Below are 16,360 nucleotides of genomic sequence, written 5' to 3'. Positions count from 1 at the left end.
AACTAATCGCTTTAATTTAATTACATAAATATATACTGAGGAGAATACTACACCATAATGAGCGCGAACGCACACATAATACTGCTGCAAAGCACTGGTAAAAGTAATGGTAACACTTTATTTTACATTGCCATAGTTATACATTACTACATGTACTTACTATAGTAATAATATTAAATTATGCATAATTACAAGTAACTAACCCTAAACCAAACCCCAACCCTAACAGTAAGTACATGTATTTAATTAATAGTACTTATTTGAGTAATTACAATGTAACTATGGCACTAAAATAAAGTGTAACCAAAGTAATAATTATGAATGTGTCGACAAGAAGACATTTAAATTATTTATTAATAAACTATTTTTTTCTGAGCCAGTGTTGGCTGCAAAGGTGAAGTTGATGATGTTGACTCGTCATCTCTGCAGTTACGTGCCTATAGAGAGAAATGCACCTTTCATACGGATTGCATTAGCAGAGAGTATTTGTTTTCGATTTAAATTAGTTCATTTAAAAGTGTACATTTCAAGCTTTCTATAGATATTATTCTCATGTCTGTGAGGCAAGTATACAGAGTTTCAGTTCATTTTTGTGACACGCTCCAGTTCACAGAGACCAAGACGGCAGAAAGTGCATCCTGTTTGTTTTCTTTATTTTACAAAAGCACATTTTCTTGTTATTGTGAGTTTGCACAAATAAAAGTACCCTTTACAGTTTCCAATGAAGTATTACTGTTATCTGTTTGACCAAAAATGGAGTATTTTAAGTTGTTTTCGCTGGGAAAAAAATGATCGCGCCTGCGCCTCCATGTCATGCAGTAATTCACTCTAAATTGTAATGTTTTGACATGCATTCTCTGTAAAGCTGCTTTTAAATGATATGTATTGTGAAATGTGCTAAACAAATAAATGTGAAAAAAATAATTAAGCGCACTTTAATACTTCCACACTCCACACAAACACTTGGATATGCGCCTGATAACAGCACACATTTATCTAGGTTAATGTTAGAGCGAGTGGCCATGTAAAGTTGCTACTACTACTATGTTTGAAATGATGAGCCATATTTGAGGTCGGATGATAGGCGAACAGGTGTTTTGGGCGTGAAGGCTGATTTATACTTCTGCGTTGGACCTACGCCGGAGCCTCTGTGGCTATGCGTCTGTTTTTATTTATACTTCTGTGTCGTTGTCCGCATCAACGTGCATGCAGACCACTAGGAGGCAGTGTGAGCAGTCATGTTGCGTATCAAGGCAAAAAATGAAGAAGCAGCAGCTTGTCATGTACTTTGTCAGAGAAGCTTACAAATAGAAGTGGCAGAGATACGGTAACGACTTGTATTGCAGTTTGACTGTATGTGTCCCCTGAAAGAGTGTTTTTTCATTCATATGGAAGTTGAAAACACTCGCTCTTCTCCTATTGCTCCGCACCAGTTTTTTGACCCGAGGGAGTGGTTCTAGCAGACCAATCACAGCGCTTGCGGTCCGTGTAGAATTGACGCGTTGTTACATTTTTGAAGAGGTGCACGTCAGGCTACATCGTAGGCTATGCATGGTACAAACAGCCTACGCCGTACACTCGATGCAGAAGTATAAACCAGCCTTAACGTGCAATAAACCAATCAGAGTCTCATCTCCCATTCCCTTTAAAACAACATGTTCTCCAACCAATACGACCATATAGGTCGTTTGTCACTTCCCTGAAATACGACCCATAGGAGCGTTTGCTAAAATTGCGCCCCTTTCGACAACAGGACACTTTCATTTTAATGCATTGTTGCCTTTTATCTATGTCATTTTTCGGGTTTCGCATAGCTCAATTGGCAGAACACTGCAATAACAATATGCACTCATCTGATCATTCGATTGTGGGTTCGATCCCATGGAATGCATGTGCTCATAAAGTGTGTATGCACTATAAATCACTAAGGTTAGGTTTAGGGATGGAGGTGGGTGTAGTCATTAATAAAAAATTAGTTTTGCTAAATGGAAATAGGAGAAATGGTGTAAAAACTACACATTGCATTTAAATGAACATGCATTTTGATTGGTAATGACAGTCATACGTCATGACGACAGACGTAACACGACGCTGTCATTATTTTTACGCCCGCTAGAAGGCGCATGACTTCAAAACGTAAATATAGGTCATAATAAGGTGCTTGAAAAATGACCTATAGGAGGACAGTCTTCTTTAAAAGCCAGTTGTGCTCACGCCATGGTAGATTTGCAAAGCGGGAAAACTGAACGCTACTCTAGCGAGGAAACTGATCTGCTCATGTGCAAGGTTAAAGCAGACCATCTATGGGACAATTTTTGTTGGTCAATGGCGCAGTAATTTCAGTTGCCTCAAAACAGCAATATGCCAACCATGCACCTGAACACACCTCGTTTTCAGACCAGCACACCCATGGGTAAGCAGATGGACACGAGTGCATTTGCTATTTAAACAATGTGTGCGCTGGACGTGAAAATGATAACTGTGTCAGGCTGAAACTAGCAAAAAACACTTGCTTTGTGCCTAGAGTCACATTGCGCTGGGTGCAATGAAGTGTCTTTTTTCTACAACTAATAAAACTTTGATTGACTAAGCCTTTTATAGTGGACTAACGGTTAGTTGAATATTAGAGAGCAGCCCTACTTGTAATGGAAGCAGTAATTGTATTAAATTGTATTGCACAGGGAATTTTAAGACTCTTGAAATGTCATTGCTCTTTGGTACGTCAGTGCTGTTTACATGTCAAGCTCTCAGAGAATTGTTATCTCATCATCTTCAAGAGCGCAGCTGTCCTTTCCAGTCTGTTCACCATATTTACCAGCGCAGTAGTTGTTTTGTTTACACACACCGACATAAAACACAGGTTTAATTAGTCCGACCTCTTGACATCATTTCATTTAGACACGTGTTTCACAGACTCAGAGATTCGAAGTGTCTTCAGCGCTCATCTTCATAATGAACCGGAGAGGATGGAGAACTGTGATCTTAAATTATTTCCTGAACGCATAATTTACCTGAAGAGAGCTGAACGTTTGTACTTCCCATTCATCTCAGAAGCAGTTGGCAGGAAAATTACATCATGGCAACACAAATTGGCGACATGTCCATGTTGTGATCACTTAAATGCACTTCACATAGTAATTATGACTTCTGAGATCTCTTAAGAACTTTCTAGAAGGACTGACTTTCAAGTCTTGTCAGAATGATCATATTTACAGTATAATGGTGAAAATATCATATATATATCTATATCAGGGCTATAGGGCTGTAACCACCATAGACATTGAGGGGGACAAGTATAATTTGAAATGGGCAAATTGTCCCCCCTATATTTGATACTATTAACCCTTTGTTGTTAGGATGACAAAAAAAGTTTTAAAAGTTATATTTTTAGGCTGATCTGCTTCAGCGGTCTAATTGCTCTCATCACTGTCAAAATGTGAGCTGGCCAATCAGATCAAAGGAGGCGGGGCTTACTGTTCGCAGAAGACGAGTGTGAATTCCAATGCAACGCTTTTGATTTAGCAGTGAGAGAGTACGTGGCAAGTACGTAGCTAAACATTTAATATTTGATGTTTTATGATTTAAATATTCAGTGACCGACTGTAATGATGCAAATACATTTTTATGAAATTTCGCCGTTTTGAATTGAAAACATGCTATTATTTGATTAAAATGCTTTGATTAATGTAATTCATAACTGAATGTGACGAGACAAGAAAGGTTTAGCGTTTTTGACATACACTGCCCTCCAAAAGTTTGGAAACACCCCTGGCAAAGTGTGGTTTTGGACGATATCAGCATAAATCCGTATCATTTTTTGGTGCATATACATTAAAGTAACTTGACATTATCATTGAAGACCAGCAATAATAATTTTCATTTTGATTACATAATAATGGCAATATATACATGTCAAAGTCAGACATGCCCCTTTGCCAGCTGTGATGCTGGTTACTGGTTTAAACTTGGCCCAGGTTTGTAAAGATCTTTGGGTCAGCACACCTTAATAGCTTCAAAATTGATTGCCAATTAAGTTTAGAATACAACGAACCAATCAGAACCCAGTTTAGGTCAGATAGCTGCTAATGCTGGATATTTTGAGGAATCGAAAATGTACGTTTTTTTCTATGTATAAACTGTTTATGTAATAAAATATGTTTTCGTAGTTTGTGTTGTGCCTTTCAGTGCAAAATTATCACAAATTAAAAAGGATTCATGCCAATATTTTCAAAAACCCCACTTTTCTAGGGCGTTTCCAAACTTCTGGAGGGCAGAGTATTAGATGTACAAATATGAGTGAATATATTTAAAATATATATATTATTTGCACATTTCAATTGATTACTTAACTGCAACAGACATGAAACTTTTACCGTTCTTATTTCATTTTTCGTTATTCCCTTAAATCCCTATATATATATATATATATATATATATATATATATATATATATATATATATATATATATATATATATATATATATGCATATATAAAAGACATTTATAATGTTACAAAAGATTCTATTTCAAATAAATACTGTTTCTTGAGCATCAAATCATCATATTAGAATGATTTCTGAAGGATCATGTGACACTGAAGACTGGAGTAATGATGCTGAAAATTCAGCTTTGATCACAGGAATAAATTACACTTTACTATATATTCACATAGAAAACAGCTATTTTAGATTGTAAAAATATTTCACAATTTTTACTGTATTTTTGATCAAATTAATGCAGCCTTGGTGAGCAGAAGAGACTCTTTCAAAAACATTAAAAAAATCTTACTGACATTCATCATAATACTGCTAATGATATTGATAAACATGTTACTTTAATCATGGTAGTGTCCAAAACATGATATTAAAAACATGGTAGATTCTTCCACCGTCCAGATGATATTGATCATAATTAAATTTTAATTGTGAGTGTTAACCGCATAATTGAGTTTGCATTATGGAAATCATAAATGAAGAATAGTGATCACGCTCGCCAGAAAATACTACTCACTTATCCAGTTAATGAAGCAACAGGCTTGTGCACAAAGACAACATTTCCCATCACTCTCTGTGGCAGCATGAGAATGATGAAATACATAAAGCATCGATTACGCACTTAATGTGCATCCTTTGCTCTTCATTTTGTTGCATTAGCACTTAAAAAGCTTCCAGTCTGAGAGAAAGAAAAATGAAATTGCCCTTTTAAGTCCAACAAAAAAAAAAAAAAACGCAGATCACATCATCATAACGACTTCTGACGTTTAGTTAACTATAATACCTGCTAATATAGATATCTTTAATATCAAACAGCTCATCATGCAATGCTTTTGAGTGAATTCAGAAGTGATTTTATGTTTTTTTTTTTTTTTTGGAGCTTGACAGTATAAATCACCCCTTACTTTCACTGCATTGACAAGAGAATAAAAAAATGCTCAGATGCTTTGCTTAAAATCTCATTTTGCATTCCAGAGAAGATTAAAAAACATTTATGCTTCGAGGAGCATGCATAATGATATGCAGAAGTCTATGCAGCACTCACATATACAGATAGGGATGTTAGCCGACCACTGATTGTTATTCTGACAGGAAATCATTCGTTCGCCGATGAGCTCGAATCCGAACTGGCATTCAAAGCGCAGCACGTCTCCGTTGGAGAAGCCCCCGCCCTCTCGGAGGCCGTACAGAGGGATGCCGGGATCCCCGCAACTTTCCTTGTCAATTTCTGTTGGGAGGCGAGAGGAGAGCGAGAAAAACAGCAGTAAAGCTTTTGAGCCGGCAGAGTGATTTATGGTGGCACTCTAAGAAGTTCAGGCAGAGAACAGACTCACCTTTATAGTTGATCTTAAAGCCAATAGAGCCCACACTTTCATCAGACTGCAAATGCAGCCACATTTGATGGGTCATACTGACGATGAGGTCGGGGACGAAACTGCCTGTTAACCTGTCGATGCAGAGCGAACAAAAGAGAATAACAGTGTGTGAGCCCGGCTGTACAAAATACTGTGCTATAATAACGCTGTCAAACGCCATTCTGATACATGCTGTAGTACTGAATGATTGCTATATTTATATGCAATGCTATTGATTTGGTACTCCAAGGTACGCTACAATTCAAAAGTTTCGACTTTTCAATATTTCGGAAAGAAGTCGATTCTGCTCACCAAGGCTGCATTTATTTGATCAAAAATACAATAAAAATTGTTAAAATTTTACAATGTAAAACAGCTGTTTTCTATGTGAATATATAGTAAAGTGTAATTTATTCCTGTGATCAAAGCTGAATTTTCAGCATCATTACTAATAGAAATGTTGAAAATTATTTGATGAATAGAAAGTCCAAAAGAACAGCATTTATTTGCAAACATTACAAATGTTTTTTACTGTCACTTTTGATCAATTTAATGCAGTCTTGCTGAATTAAAGTAATTATTTCTTTCAAAAACATTAAAAAAAACTTCCTTACCCCAAACTATTGAACAGAGGTGTGTATATATATATATATATATATATATATATATATATAAAGAAACTTAAAGTCCCCCTGTAGTCAATCATTTTATCCCTTAAAACTCATCTTTAATCTCCAAAATGACATATTTAAATTTTTTTTCCTGTGAAAAAATTATTCATGCCTTAAAATACAGATTTTATTTTTTATTTGTTTTTATTTGTTTATTTGTTTTTTGGTTAACAAGCAAAATATTCCATTTGCATCATTTTGCACAGGAAAGCATGAGTCACAGGTACATACATACAATTGTGCATATGCATGTACACATACATAACCATACAAAATAAAATAATTACAAGATCATTCAAAAAAAAATAAAAAAAATATATAAAAAAGAAAAATAAAAAACAAGATGTTTACACTCTTATTGACCAAAAGCTGGAAATAGCTGGAATGTAACTCTACACCCTTGCCTCATTTATTATACACGGAACTATGAATATGCAAATTAGCCCCGCCTCCACCTGCTCACAAATGCTCAGAGATGAATTCGCTCTACTTATGCTGCACAATGGTATCGCTTTTTACAACGTCAGACACATACGGTAGTTAATATGATTATATGATATGCTAAAGCCCGCCGGCACGTTGACGTGATTGGTTACAAGATTTCAAACCGTGGGTCTTTTTTCACAGCAGTTTTAAACAGAAAATACTCAGCAATGGTGTTGACATGAATTTGCACATGGTTTGTCTTAAAGCATATTAAAAAACACCACATAGACATATAAACAACATTACAAAAACTTGATTTTCACCACAAGGGATCTTTAAGATATAAAAACGCTGACTTTTAGGTAATTTTCTCATTAAAGTCAGTTGATTTCCTGTTAATTCAACAGAATGTGAGGGAATACAATGGAACATCAATATGGCTTCACTTTTTATGACGCCAATCCATTGATCAGTGATCTAAATGCACAAAAAAAATGTGTTTTTCAGACTGGACCAGCCAATGCAATTGCTATTATTGTGTAAAATTAATATTAAATTACTTTAACAGAACATAGTATGTTGCAACAATCATTTTCCTTATAAAAAAATTGTATTTATAGGCATGTATGTGTTTCCAGTTTGTTTCATAATGCAATACATAGGCATTAATTTCACATTTCAAGCATGTTGTTTGTGCACTTAATGTAATAAACATCATAAAATAGTGAAATAACTCAAGACATTGCGACAACAACTTTTGATCAGACGTTACTGCCTGGGGATTCGATTTTGAGAAACCAGAGCTTCTGCAGTGACACACTGACTTTTTATTCAGAAGTTGCACTTTCTCCAATTCATAGTTAATATGAGTGTGCCGTCTTTGTATATCTAAAGTCTTTGACAAAGGTACCAAACCAATTTGACCAGCATAAACCCGGAGAAAGGCCTTAATTGAGCCTTACAGTATGTATTAGTGCTCCAGCAGCGAGAGTCTTTTGTCCTTGAGGAACGCTCAATGGATCAGAGCTGGCACACCGCCAGGCAAATGCGCCAGAAAGCAGCACAGAGCGTCATCGGAGATACCCGGAGACATACGGCTGACTGGGAGAAGAGCTGGACGGAAAAACTTGTTTGTGAGGGGGAAAATATAGCCGGAGGATTTGTGCCTGTGCAGTTTTTATGGTTTTGTGGCTTTCATGCTGTTGAAACGAATAAATGCAGCAAAGCTGAATACAATGCAAGATGCTAGAGTCTATTAAAGTTGGATGCTTTAAATCAGGGTTTATCCAAAAATGAAATAATTCAAATGTAGTATGCAGATGTGTTGCATCTGAACCAGACACGCATGTCACAACATGTCTGACTTAACAGCATTTTATTTCCACCGTCTGTCTGAAAGAAAATGATTTTGTTATCATGTGTGAATTGTCTGCTATGAATTTTACTTGTTTTATATATTTTAATAACATTTATGCATTGTAAATGATCATGTAAAACCGAATTATGACTTGTTTGTGCAAGAAAACCAAGTGAAAAAAAATAAATAAAATAAAAGTGAGAAAATTGTCAAAAATAAAATATTCTAGCTGCAAGCCACTGGTCAAAGCAAATTATCCAACACTACAAAAATAATTTTGACTTGTTTTCCAGTTAAAATTTCCAGACATCCTTAAAAGAAGATACATTTATTTGAGAAACAAAATTTCATAAGATATTAAGACCTTAACTTGAGTTTATTTTTCTTACTCTGTTGGCGAGCAGTTCTTGTTTCAAGCATGAATTTAATGAAATTTAACAATAGTTTGGGGGTTGTGCCTTTTATACCTTCTTTAAATCAATGATAATTTTATTATAATTAATAATTCATATATATATATATATATATATATATATATATATATATATATATATATATATATATATATATATATATATATATATATATATGTGTGTATTTTAATTACTGTATTTTGAAAGAAATTTATTCTCTCCATTTCATCAATTTGTTTCAGAGTAACTGGTATCAGTTATAAACAAACACAAACTAATATTAACACACATTTACTAAATTCTGAAGATTAAATTAATATTTATTAAGTTTCTGAATGTTATTAATTCATATAATTACTATTAATATTGAACATCAAACTGTTTTTTTTTTAGCATTTTCTTTACACAAAGCACAAATTCAGTGCATTTTCCTGCCCTCTTTTGATTGACAGGATATATCGGCCAACTATCGGTTGTTTTTAAACCACCGATTATTGGCCGATATATCGGTGCATCTCTATATATATATATATATATATATATATATATATATATATATATATATATATATATATATATATATATAATTTTATATATCTTAATAGATGACACATATCTTAAGCATATTGTGTTTCTCAAGTAAATACATCTTGATCAAAGGATGTTTGGATATTTTAACTGGAAAACAAGATAAAAATGCTGATTGAGACCATGTTTTTCCATGCAGTGCATTGCAAAATGTGAATTTCTTCTCAGTGTTTTTGTCTTGTTTTCCAGTACAGACATCTAAAAATCCTTAAATAAAGATACATTTACTGGAGAAGCAAAATAACAAAAGTTATTAAGTCTTGCTTACTAAAAAATGCATCAAAATGAAGCGAGCTTGTGCTTAAAACAAGAACAAATATCTGCAATGGAGTCAGAAAAATGAACATTTTCACTTTGAACTAACCTCCAAGATATTTGTTCTTGTTTTAAGCACAAACTCACTTTATTTTGATGCATTTTTCAGTAAACAAGACTTAATATCTTCAGTCATTTTGCTTCTCCAGTATAGATACAAGACACAAATATGGAAGAAGAACTGACACTCGTCATGACACACGACTGAAGTATAACACTAAATCTTACACTTGTATGATTGTTTTCGAGTCGCCGACCTCTCCGCCGTCTCCGACGGTCAGCGTATCGTACCCGAGCTCCAGGTCGAACTCTTCGAAATTGATCTGAATAACCTGCGATGGGAAGAAAGTGACTGAATTAGTGCCAGGACTCTTTGTAACGGAGCGCCACTCGAATCAATGAAGCACCTTGACCGCTGGGATTTCTCCACACGCTCTCTGTTACTGACAATGAGAAGCGTTCATTTCACACCATCTTAATTAAGCTTCTCGGCACTACAGACATCATCAAATATAAATGATACGCGCTATTCTCAATAAACATGATATTCATGATCTCACCGGGCACAGCACTTGACTGCAGCATATGTTGCCTGTATATTTTTGCACGCCCTCTGCGGCCGCGCCGCTATAACTGAGAAATTCAGCATCAATTATCAAACCAATCATCCGCACAGTCCAATGCATGTTGAGGGTGAAACAAATTTCCGAAAGTGCTTTCAATCAGCGGCTCACACTCGCAAGTAAACAGTAGAGCGATGTGCTCCGCTTGTTCCATGTTATCAAACGCTCACTACATTAACAACGTCCTGTTTGCATAATCACCCCCTGGTGTGTGTTTGGAGGAGCTGCCGCTGCTCACTTTCACTTACACTCCATGAATACTGCCCTTCTGGCACGTTTACCGCACACCGAGGACGAAACGTGCACATTCTTCAGCGGACGCCGCTTCTGTGTCTTTTATTAACGCTAACAGATTTCAACTTGTTAAACGAAGATCACATTAATAGCTGGGAAACTTTTCACTAGCGTACTTTAGTAATGTGTTACAATACTGCATAAGAAAGTAACTTATTGCTTATTAAAGCCTGGTTTCTCCCAAGGTTTTTTTTTCACTTGTTTGCCACCTGATGTCACCTGTTGGAGTTTGGGTTCCTTGCCGCTGTCATCTTTGGCTTGCTTAGTCGGGGACACTTGACATTTGACTTGACATTTGATACTTTGATCTGCCTGCATTGACACTATTCTTTAAGAGCTGCTGTGCAGCCAAAATAATGTACCAGTTATCACTGTAAAGCTGCTTTGACACAATCTGCATTGTAAAAAGCGCTATATAAATAAAGGTGACTTATTGCATTAATTAGTTACTTTTAATGGAAAGTAATGTGCTGCGTTTTTATTCATTTTATTGAGATATTTTGCTGTATATTCAAAAGTAATGCGTTACTTTATTAGTTACTTGGGAAAAGTAATCTGATTACATAACTCACATTACTTGTAATGCATTACAAGTGCATTATAACTTTTACAACTGCTACTTTTCAAAAGTTTCTCTTTTATTTTGGGGTTTTATTGTTTTACCCTTGCCCTAGAAGCAGACATAACTTTAAAAAATTATCTAGACAAATGATTAAATAAACAAACCATTATAGTATCCACATTATTCAAACGTTTAGAGTTATGTAAGGTAAAAATATATGAATACAATAAAAAATACAGTACAAACTGTGAACAAAACAGAGAAATACAAAGACATAGTCATTTATAAAAAGCAGAAGCGTAAATCTCACAAAAAAAAAAAGGTTTTGTGTGCAAAAGTAAACTTTAAACTTTACATTGTACTTTTTTTCCATACAATGTTAGTAGTGCACTGTCAATTTTCAAAAATAGTCCACTTTAGACATTCTACTAAGAGTCTCTTCTGCTCATCAAGGCTGCATTCATTTGATCAAAAATATAGTAAAAATTGTGAAATATTTTTACTATTTAAAATAGCTGTTTTCTATGTGAATATATAGTAAAATGTAATTTATATCCTGTGATCAAAGCTGAATTTTCAGCATCATTACTCCAGTCTTCAGTGTCACATGATCCTTCAGAAATCATTCAATGTTTATCAATATTTATTTGAAATGGAAATCTTTTGTAACAGTATAATTGTTTTTTCCTCTCACTTTTGATCAATTTATGCATCTTTGCTGAATATATATAAATATATATACTATATATACTGTGCAAAACAAAGCCTGGTACAGCAACTGATATTATTAGTATTACTAATGAACACGATCAGGCTAGCATAAGAAAGTCCTGCTTTGTCCCTTTAAGTTCATATATTAACTTCATTTATTGTGTTAACACAATAATAATGCCAATGAGCTGCCCATGGGTCTCTAATAATGGGTCTGCGGAAGCGCAATAAAATTTGAACTTTGCAATTCCATCGGGCGAAGATAAATGAGGTAATAATGTTATGTGTGTTAGGGCTCATTTGCATTTCTCACCAGAGGAAAGCTCAGATTTAGCAGCAATTGAGGACACGAATCAGCTATTTGCTGGTTGCTAATGGCCTGGCATGAAATGAGTAAAAAAAATATAGTAAAAAAAGAAAACCTACACCTGAAACATGCCGTTTGAGACAAGAGCTCGTGGAAAGAAAAGCTGTTGTGTGTGTGTGTGTGTGTGTGGGTTATTGTTCTACCTTATTGGGGTTACTGGCGGTGATAATCCAAACACACTGCGAGTTACTCTCATACTGGATGGGGAAATTAGGCGATGTAAACGTTCCTGAAGGACCAAAGAGGTTCATCCCACATGTTTTCACTGCAAAACAAAACAGAGAAATACAGAGAAATAGTCATTTATAAAGAGACAAAGAAGCCTAACACTCTCAAAAAAAGGTTTTGTGGGTGGAAGTTCTGCAGAATTAAACTTTAAATGAATTTTTCAGCATCTTTTCATCCTGGTGTCCACAAAAAGAGACCGAACTGCTTTTTTTCCATTCAGTGTTAGTAGTACACCGTTTCAAAATTAGTCATGGCTTATTTGCAATGCATTTACTAATTTACTAATACTTTAATGGGAGTAAAAGTACAGAGATGCCCTATTAAAATATTACTACATTAAAAGTACTTGATTTATTTATTGTACTGAAATATTAAAAGTACTGACTGATTAATCATATATTGATTCTAGCAAGCACTAGTCAGCAGTCGGCACTATTTAATTAAGATTAGTACATACATTTAATATGCATTGCAAATAAGCTATTTTTTTTTATTTTGCAATGCGGAAAAAACAAATTTTGTGCAAATATGTGGCAACAAATACTACAAAAACCACACGTCACATTTAGAGCAAAATGCATTACCATTATAAGAGGAACGCTATGAAAAAATACTAGTTTTATGTCATTTTAACTGCCATAGAAGATGCATGGACATTAATTTGGGTTATTTTACCTAAAATTATTTTACCTTATACTTTTCACGCCATTAGTTAAGCTCCAACAATATTACTGTTCATTGAATCAGTGAGTTGTTGAATCAACTGGATCAGTCTGATTCACAAATGAATCATTCAGTGTTATTTGTGCACCGACTCAGCAGGTTCATTCGAAAGAATCGATTCATTCACAAAGTTTCGTGGCGATTTCTTCAGTTCGAAATAACGAGGAATGACGTGTTTTTAAGGAATGTACAGTAGGTGAGTAATAATTACAATGTTATGCTTTGGGATGTGGTGAAGTAAAAGTAAAAGCATGTAATTATTCTAACCTTTACAGACGGGTCTATGGTCGCTCCAGGCCGCAAACACCTCCGCCACCCTCTGACACGTGATGCTCTTGGATCCCTGAAGCACGTGATCCCCGTCACACGTGAACTGAACCGTCGCACCGATGCTGCCGTGGTGAAGACAGAACAAACACACAGAATCAATGAAGGAATTCTCTGAAAGATTGATCAGTGTCGGAGCAAATGTCAGACAGGAATATAATCAGAGATTTCACTGCTACTCAAATAACTACAGCCATCCTTCATGCTGGGAAATGGCCCCATAACTGTTTTTCATTTCGTTTCCATTGCTAATTTTGTACCGACTTTATGAAGTTTTAATTAATTCCATTTTATTTTTTTCGGGAATTAAAGAGAAAATATAACATTAAATATTTTAGGTAAATTAATATAAAGTTAATATGTAAATACTTTTTTTGGGGGTAAATTATTATACTATACATATTTATAATAAACAAAATATTAATATTTAAGCAAATAAAATATTATATACTAACATATTTATAGGCCTATAAAATATATCACATACACATTTGTTATTGATTTGGCAAAATTTATAAACTGACATTTAAATTAATAAATTAATATTAAATAATAAATGTTTTGCTGAATTAATATTAAATTGATATTCTGCTAAATTAATATTAAGAACAAATATTAACAATAAAAAACATTATTTAAGCAAATAAAGTACATATTACATATTACAAATTAAAAATGAAGAGAATATCAATGTTCATGTTTAAGCAAACTAAATAAATGTAACATTAATTGTGTAAATCGCTAAATTAATAATTAGTGAAGATATTCATATTTAAGCAAATTAATGAGAAAATATAACAGTTTTTTGCCAAATTAATATTTAAATCCATTTTTGGTCAATTATTATATTAAACATTTATAATATTAAACAACAATATTAATATTAAAGCAAATCAAAAATATATACTAACATATTATATATGTTAATAAAATATAATATTACTGTACATACACATTTTTTTTTAATTTTTCAAAATTAATAAATTGGCATTTAAATTAATATTTTGCAAAAACTATTAATATAAAAAAACAGACATGTTGAATTCATTTTAAATTAATGTTTTGCTAAATTAATATTAAGCAAAAATATTAATATTTAAACTAATAAAATACCTATTACATACTATAAATATATTTTTTTTCATTTTTGCTAAATTAATAAATTGATATTTAAGTTAATATTTACCAAAACTATTAATATTGAAAATTAGAAAATATAACAGTAAATTTGTAAAGATTTGTGTTGCATTAACATTAAATTAATATTTAAATTGATGTTTTGGTAAATTATTAAGCAAAAATATGAAAATAGAAAATATAACACTAAATATCTTAAATTTTAAATTAAATTAAATGCGTCAAAAATTCACAATCACTCAGCAAGATTATTTGCTTCTTCAAATTAATATCTAATGAGCACATATTTCTGTCAGATCATATAATGATTAATAATTGTTGTTGAATAATTTTGGATGCTTAAGTGTTGCTGTTTACTGTTCAGTTTCACCTTGTAAATGAGTGAATAAGTCTCTTTTATAGGCCATCAAGAATTTCACTGCGACTGAAATACCTAGGCGTAGGCTATCAAAACTGTAAAATATCATGCATGACCTAATGAATATTCATGAGCTAAACCTTCACAATTGCATCACTTTTTAAAACAAAACGGCACCCGTGTGTCCTGGCGCAGACAGCCTGTGCACAGCGAGAAGGTCTACCTGTAATCGGTGCCAATGCGTTTGCCGTTCTCCGGTTCCCCGGGGTCTGGGCAGAAATTGGAGACCTGCTTGACCATGCCTTCATTCACTGCAGAGGAGAGCGCATATGGACACATAAGCCAACCTGAAACCATCAACCAAACACACTCGAAGCGCTTGACCAATCACAACACACTGCTCCAGCCAACCAATCAGAGCACATTGTGCTTTTCAGAAGGAGGGGCTTCATGGAGACAGAGCGTTACTGACAGACTGGGAAGAGAGGAGCTGCAACAATGGAGAATATGAGGAAAATAATGCATGCAAACCTGTTCTAGGAGAGCCCAAAAACAACATCAAGGCATAATAGGTCCCCATTAAGGGACAAGTGTTTGGCAGCAGACTGAGGTCCTGAATATGACTCGATAATTCACTCACAATTCATATTTCCCAATGCGTGATGCAGACACTGTGAAATAGAGGCTCATAAAAATTTGATCCGCTTGTAATTAAGTGTTTGGAGTGCTACATTGTTCGGGGGCGAAATGAATCATTGGGTTCGGTGTTTCATCACTTCGGACTTTCGAGTGTACAAATCATTTCCATATAGATAGTGATCGGGCATCTGCTGGCAGCGCGTGAGGCTCGGGTCTGAATCCAGGTTAGGATGGCCGTCTCAGTTGAGTAATTAAGACTCCGCTGGAGTGAAATCCAACCACCTGCGTGTCCCCTAAAGCCGTTCGCTTCACAGATCTGACATTCTCTCTCCTTCTGTGGGTGAGGGACCTGTAAGTCAAGCTAAGCTCAATTAATCAAAATGCAGATTTCTGTTTCGTTGGATGCTCTAATTTCCTTTGATCCGTTCGCTAAATGGCAAGCGAGAGGATTACAAATATGTGGCATTGTTCGTGCTTTATGAATCACAGGCTTTGAAGGAGTAGATGCAAAATCACCGGCGGAATAACATCAGCGGAATATTAAACAATTAACAGGGATGCACATCTGAAAGAAATTAACCAGCGAAGAGCTTTTATGACATTAGAGTAACAACATTACCAGCCGTAATTACGCATGACATGCTGCAGACCTAGAGAGAGGATCTTAAAGCTGCTCAGTTTCTACTTGAACGAGCAGAAATAATACGTTACTCAATAAAATATACCAAAAAGAAATCTTAGGGTTTTTTTGGGGACTAGAACCATGAGAGAG

The 16,360-nt window shown here is 34.4% G+C and overlaps 1 protein-coding gene across 1 annotated transcript in view; it reads right to left on the bottom strand.

Moving 5' to 3' along the window:
• The window catches only part of csmd3a (CUB and Sushi multiple domains 3a), a 343,356-nt gene that overhangs the window by 224,369 nt on the left and 102,627 nt on the right, over window positions 1-16,360 (bottom strand). Inside the window, 6 exon segments of the mRNA XM_048153480.1 lie at window positions 5,540-5,722; window positions 5,829-5,941; window positions 9,848-9,951; window positions 12,320-12,441; window positions 13,395-13,519; window positions 15,173-15,260. Of these exon segments, the coding sequence (XP_048009437.1) occupies window positions 5,540-5,722; window positions 5,829-5,941; window positions 9,848-9,951; window positions 12,320-12,441; window positions 13,395-13,519; window positions 15,173-15,260 (735 nt within the window).

This window comes from Megalobrama amblycephala, linkage group LG13 (genome assembly GCF_018812025.1).
Source record: "Megalobrama amblycephala isolate DHTTF-2021 linkage group LG13, ASM1881202v1, whole genome shotgun sequence".
Lineage (NCBI taxonomy): Eukaryota > Metazoa > Chordata > Actinopteri > Cypriniformes > Xenocyprididae > Megalobrama > Megalobrama amblycephala.
This window is presented reverse-complemented; position numbering and strand designations above follow the sequence as displayed.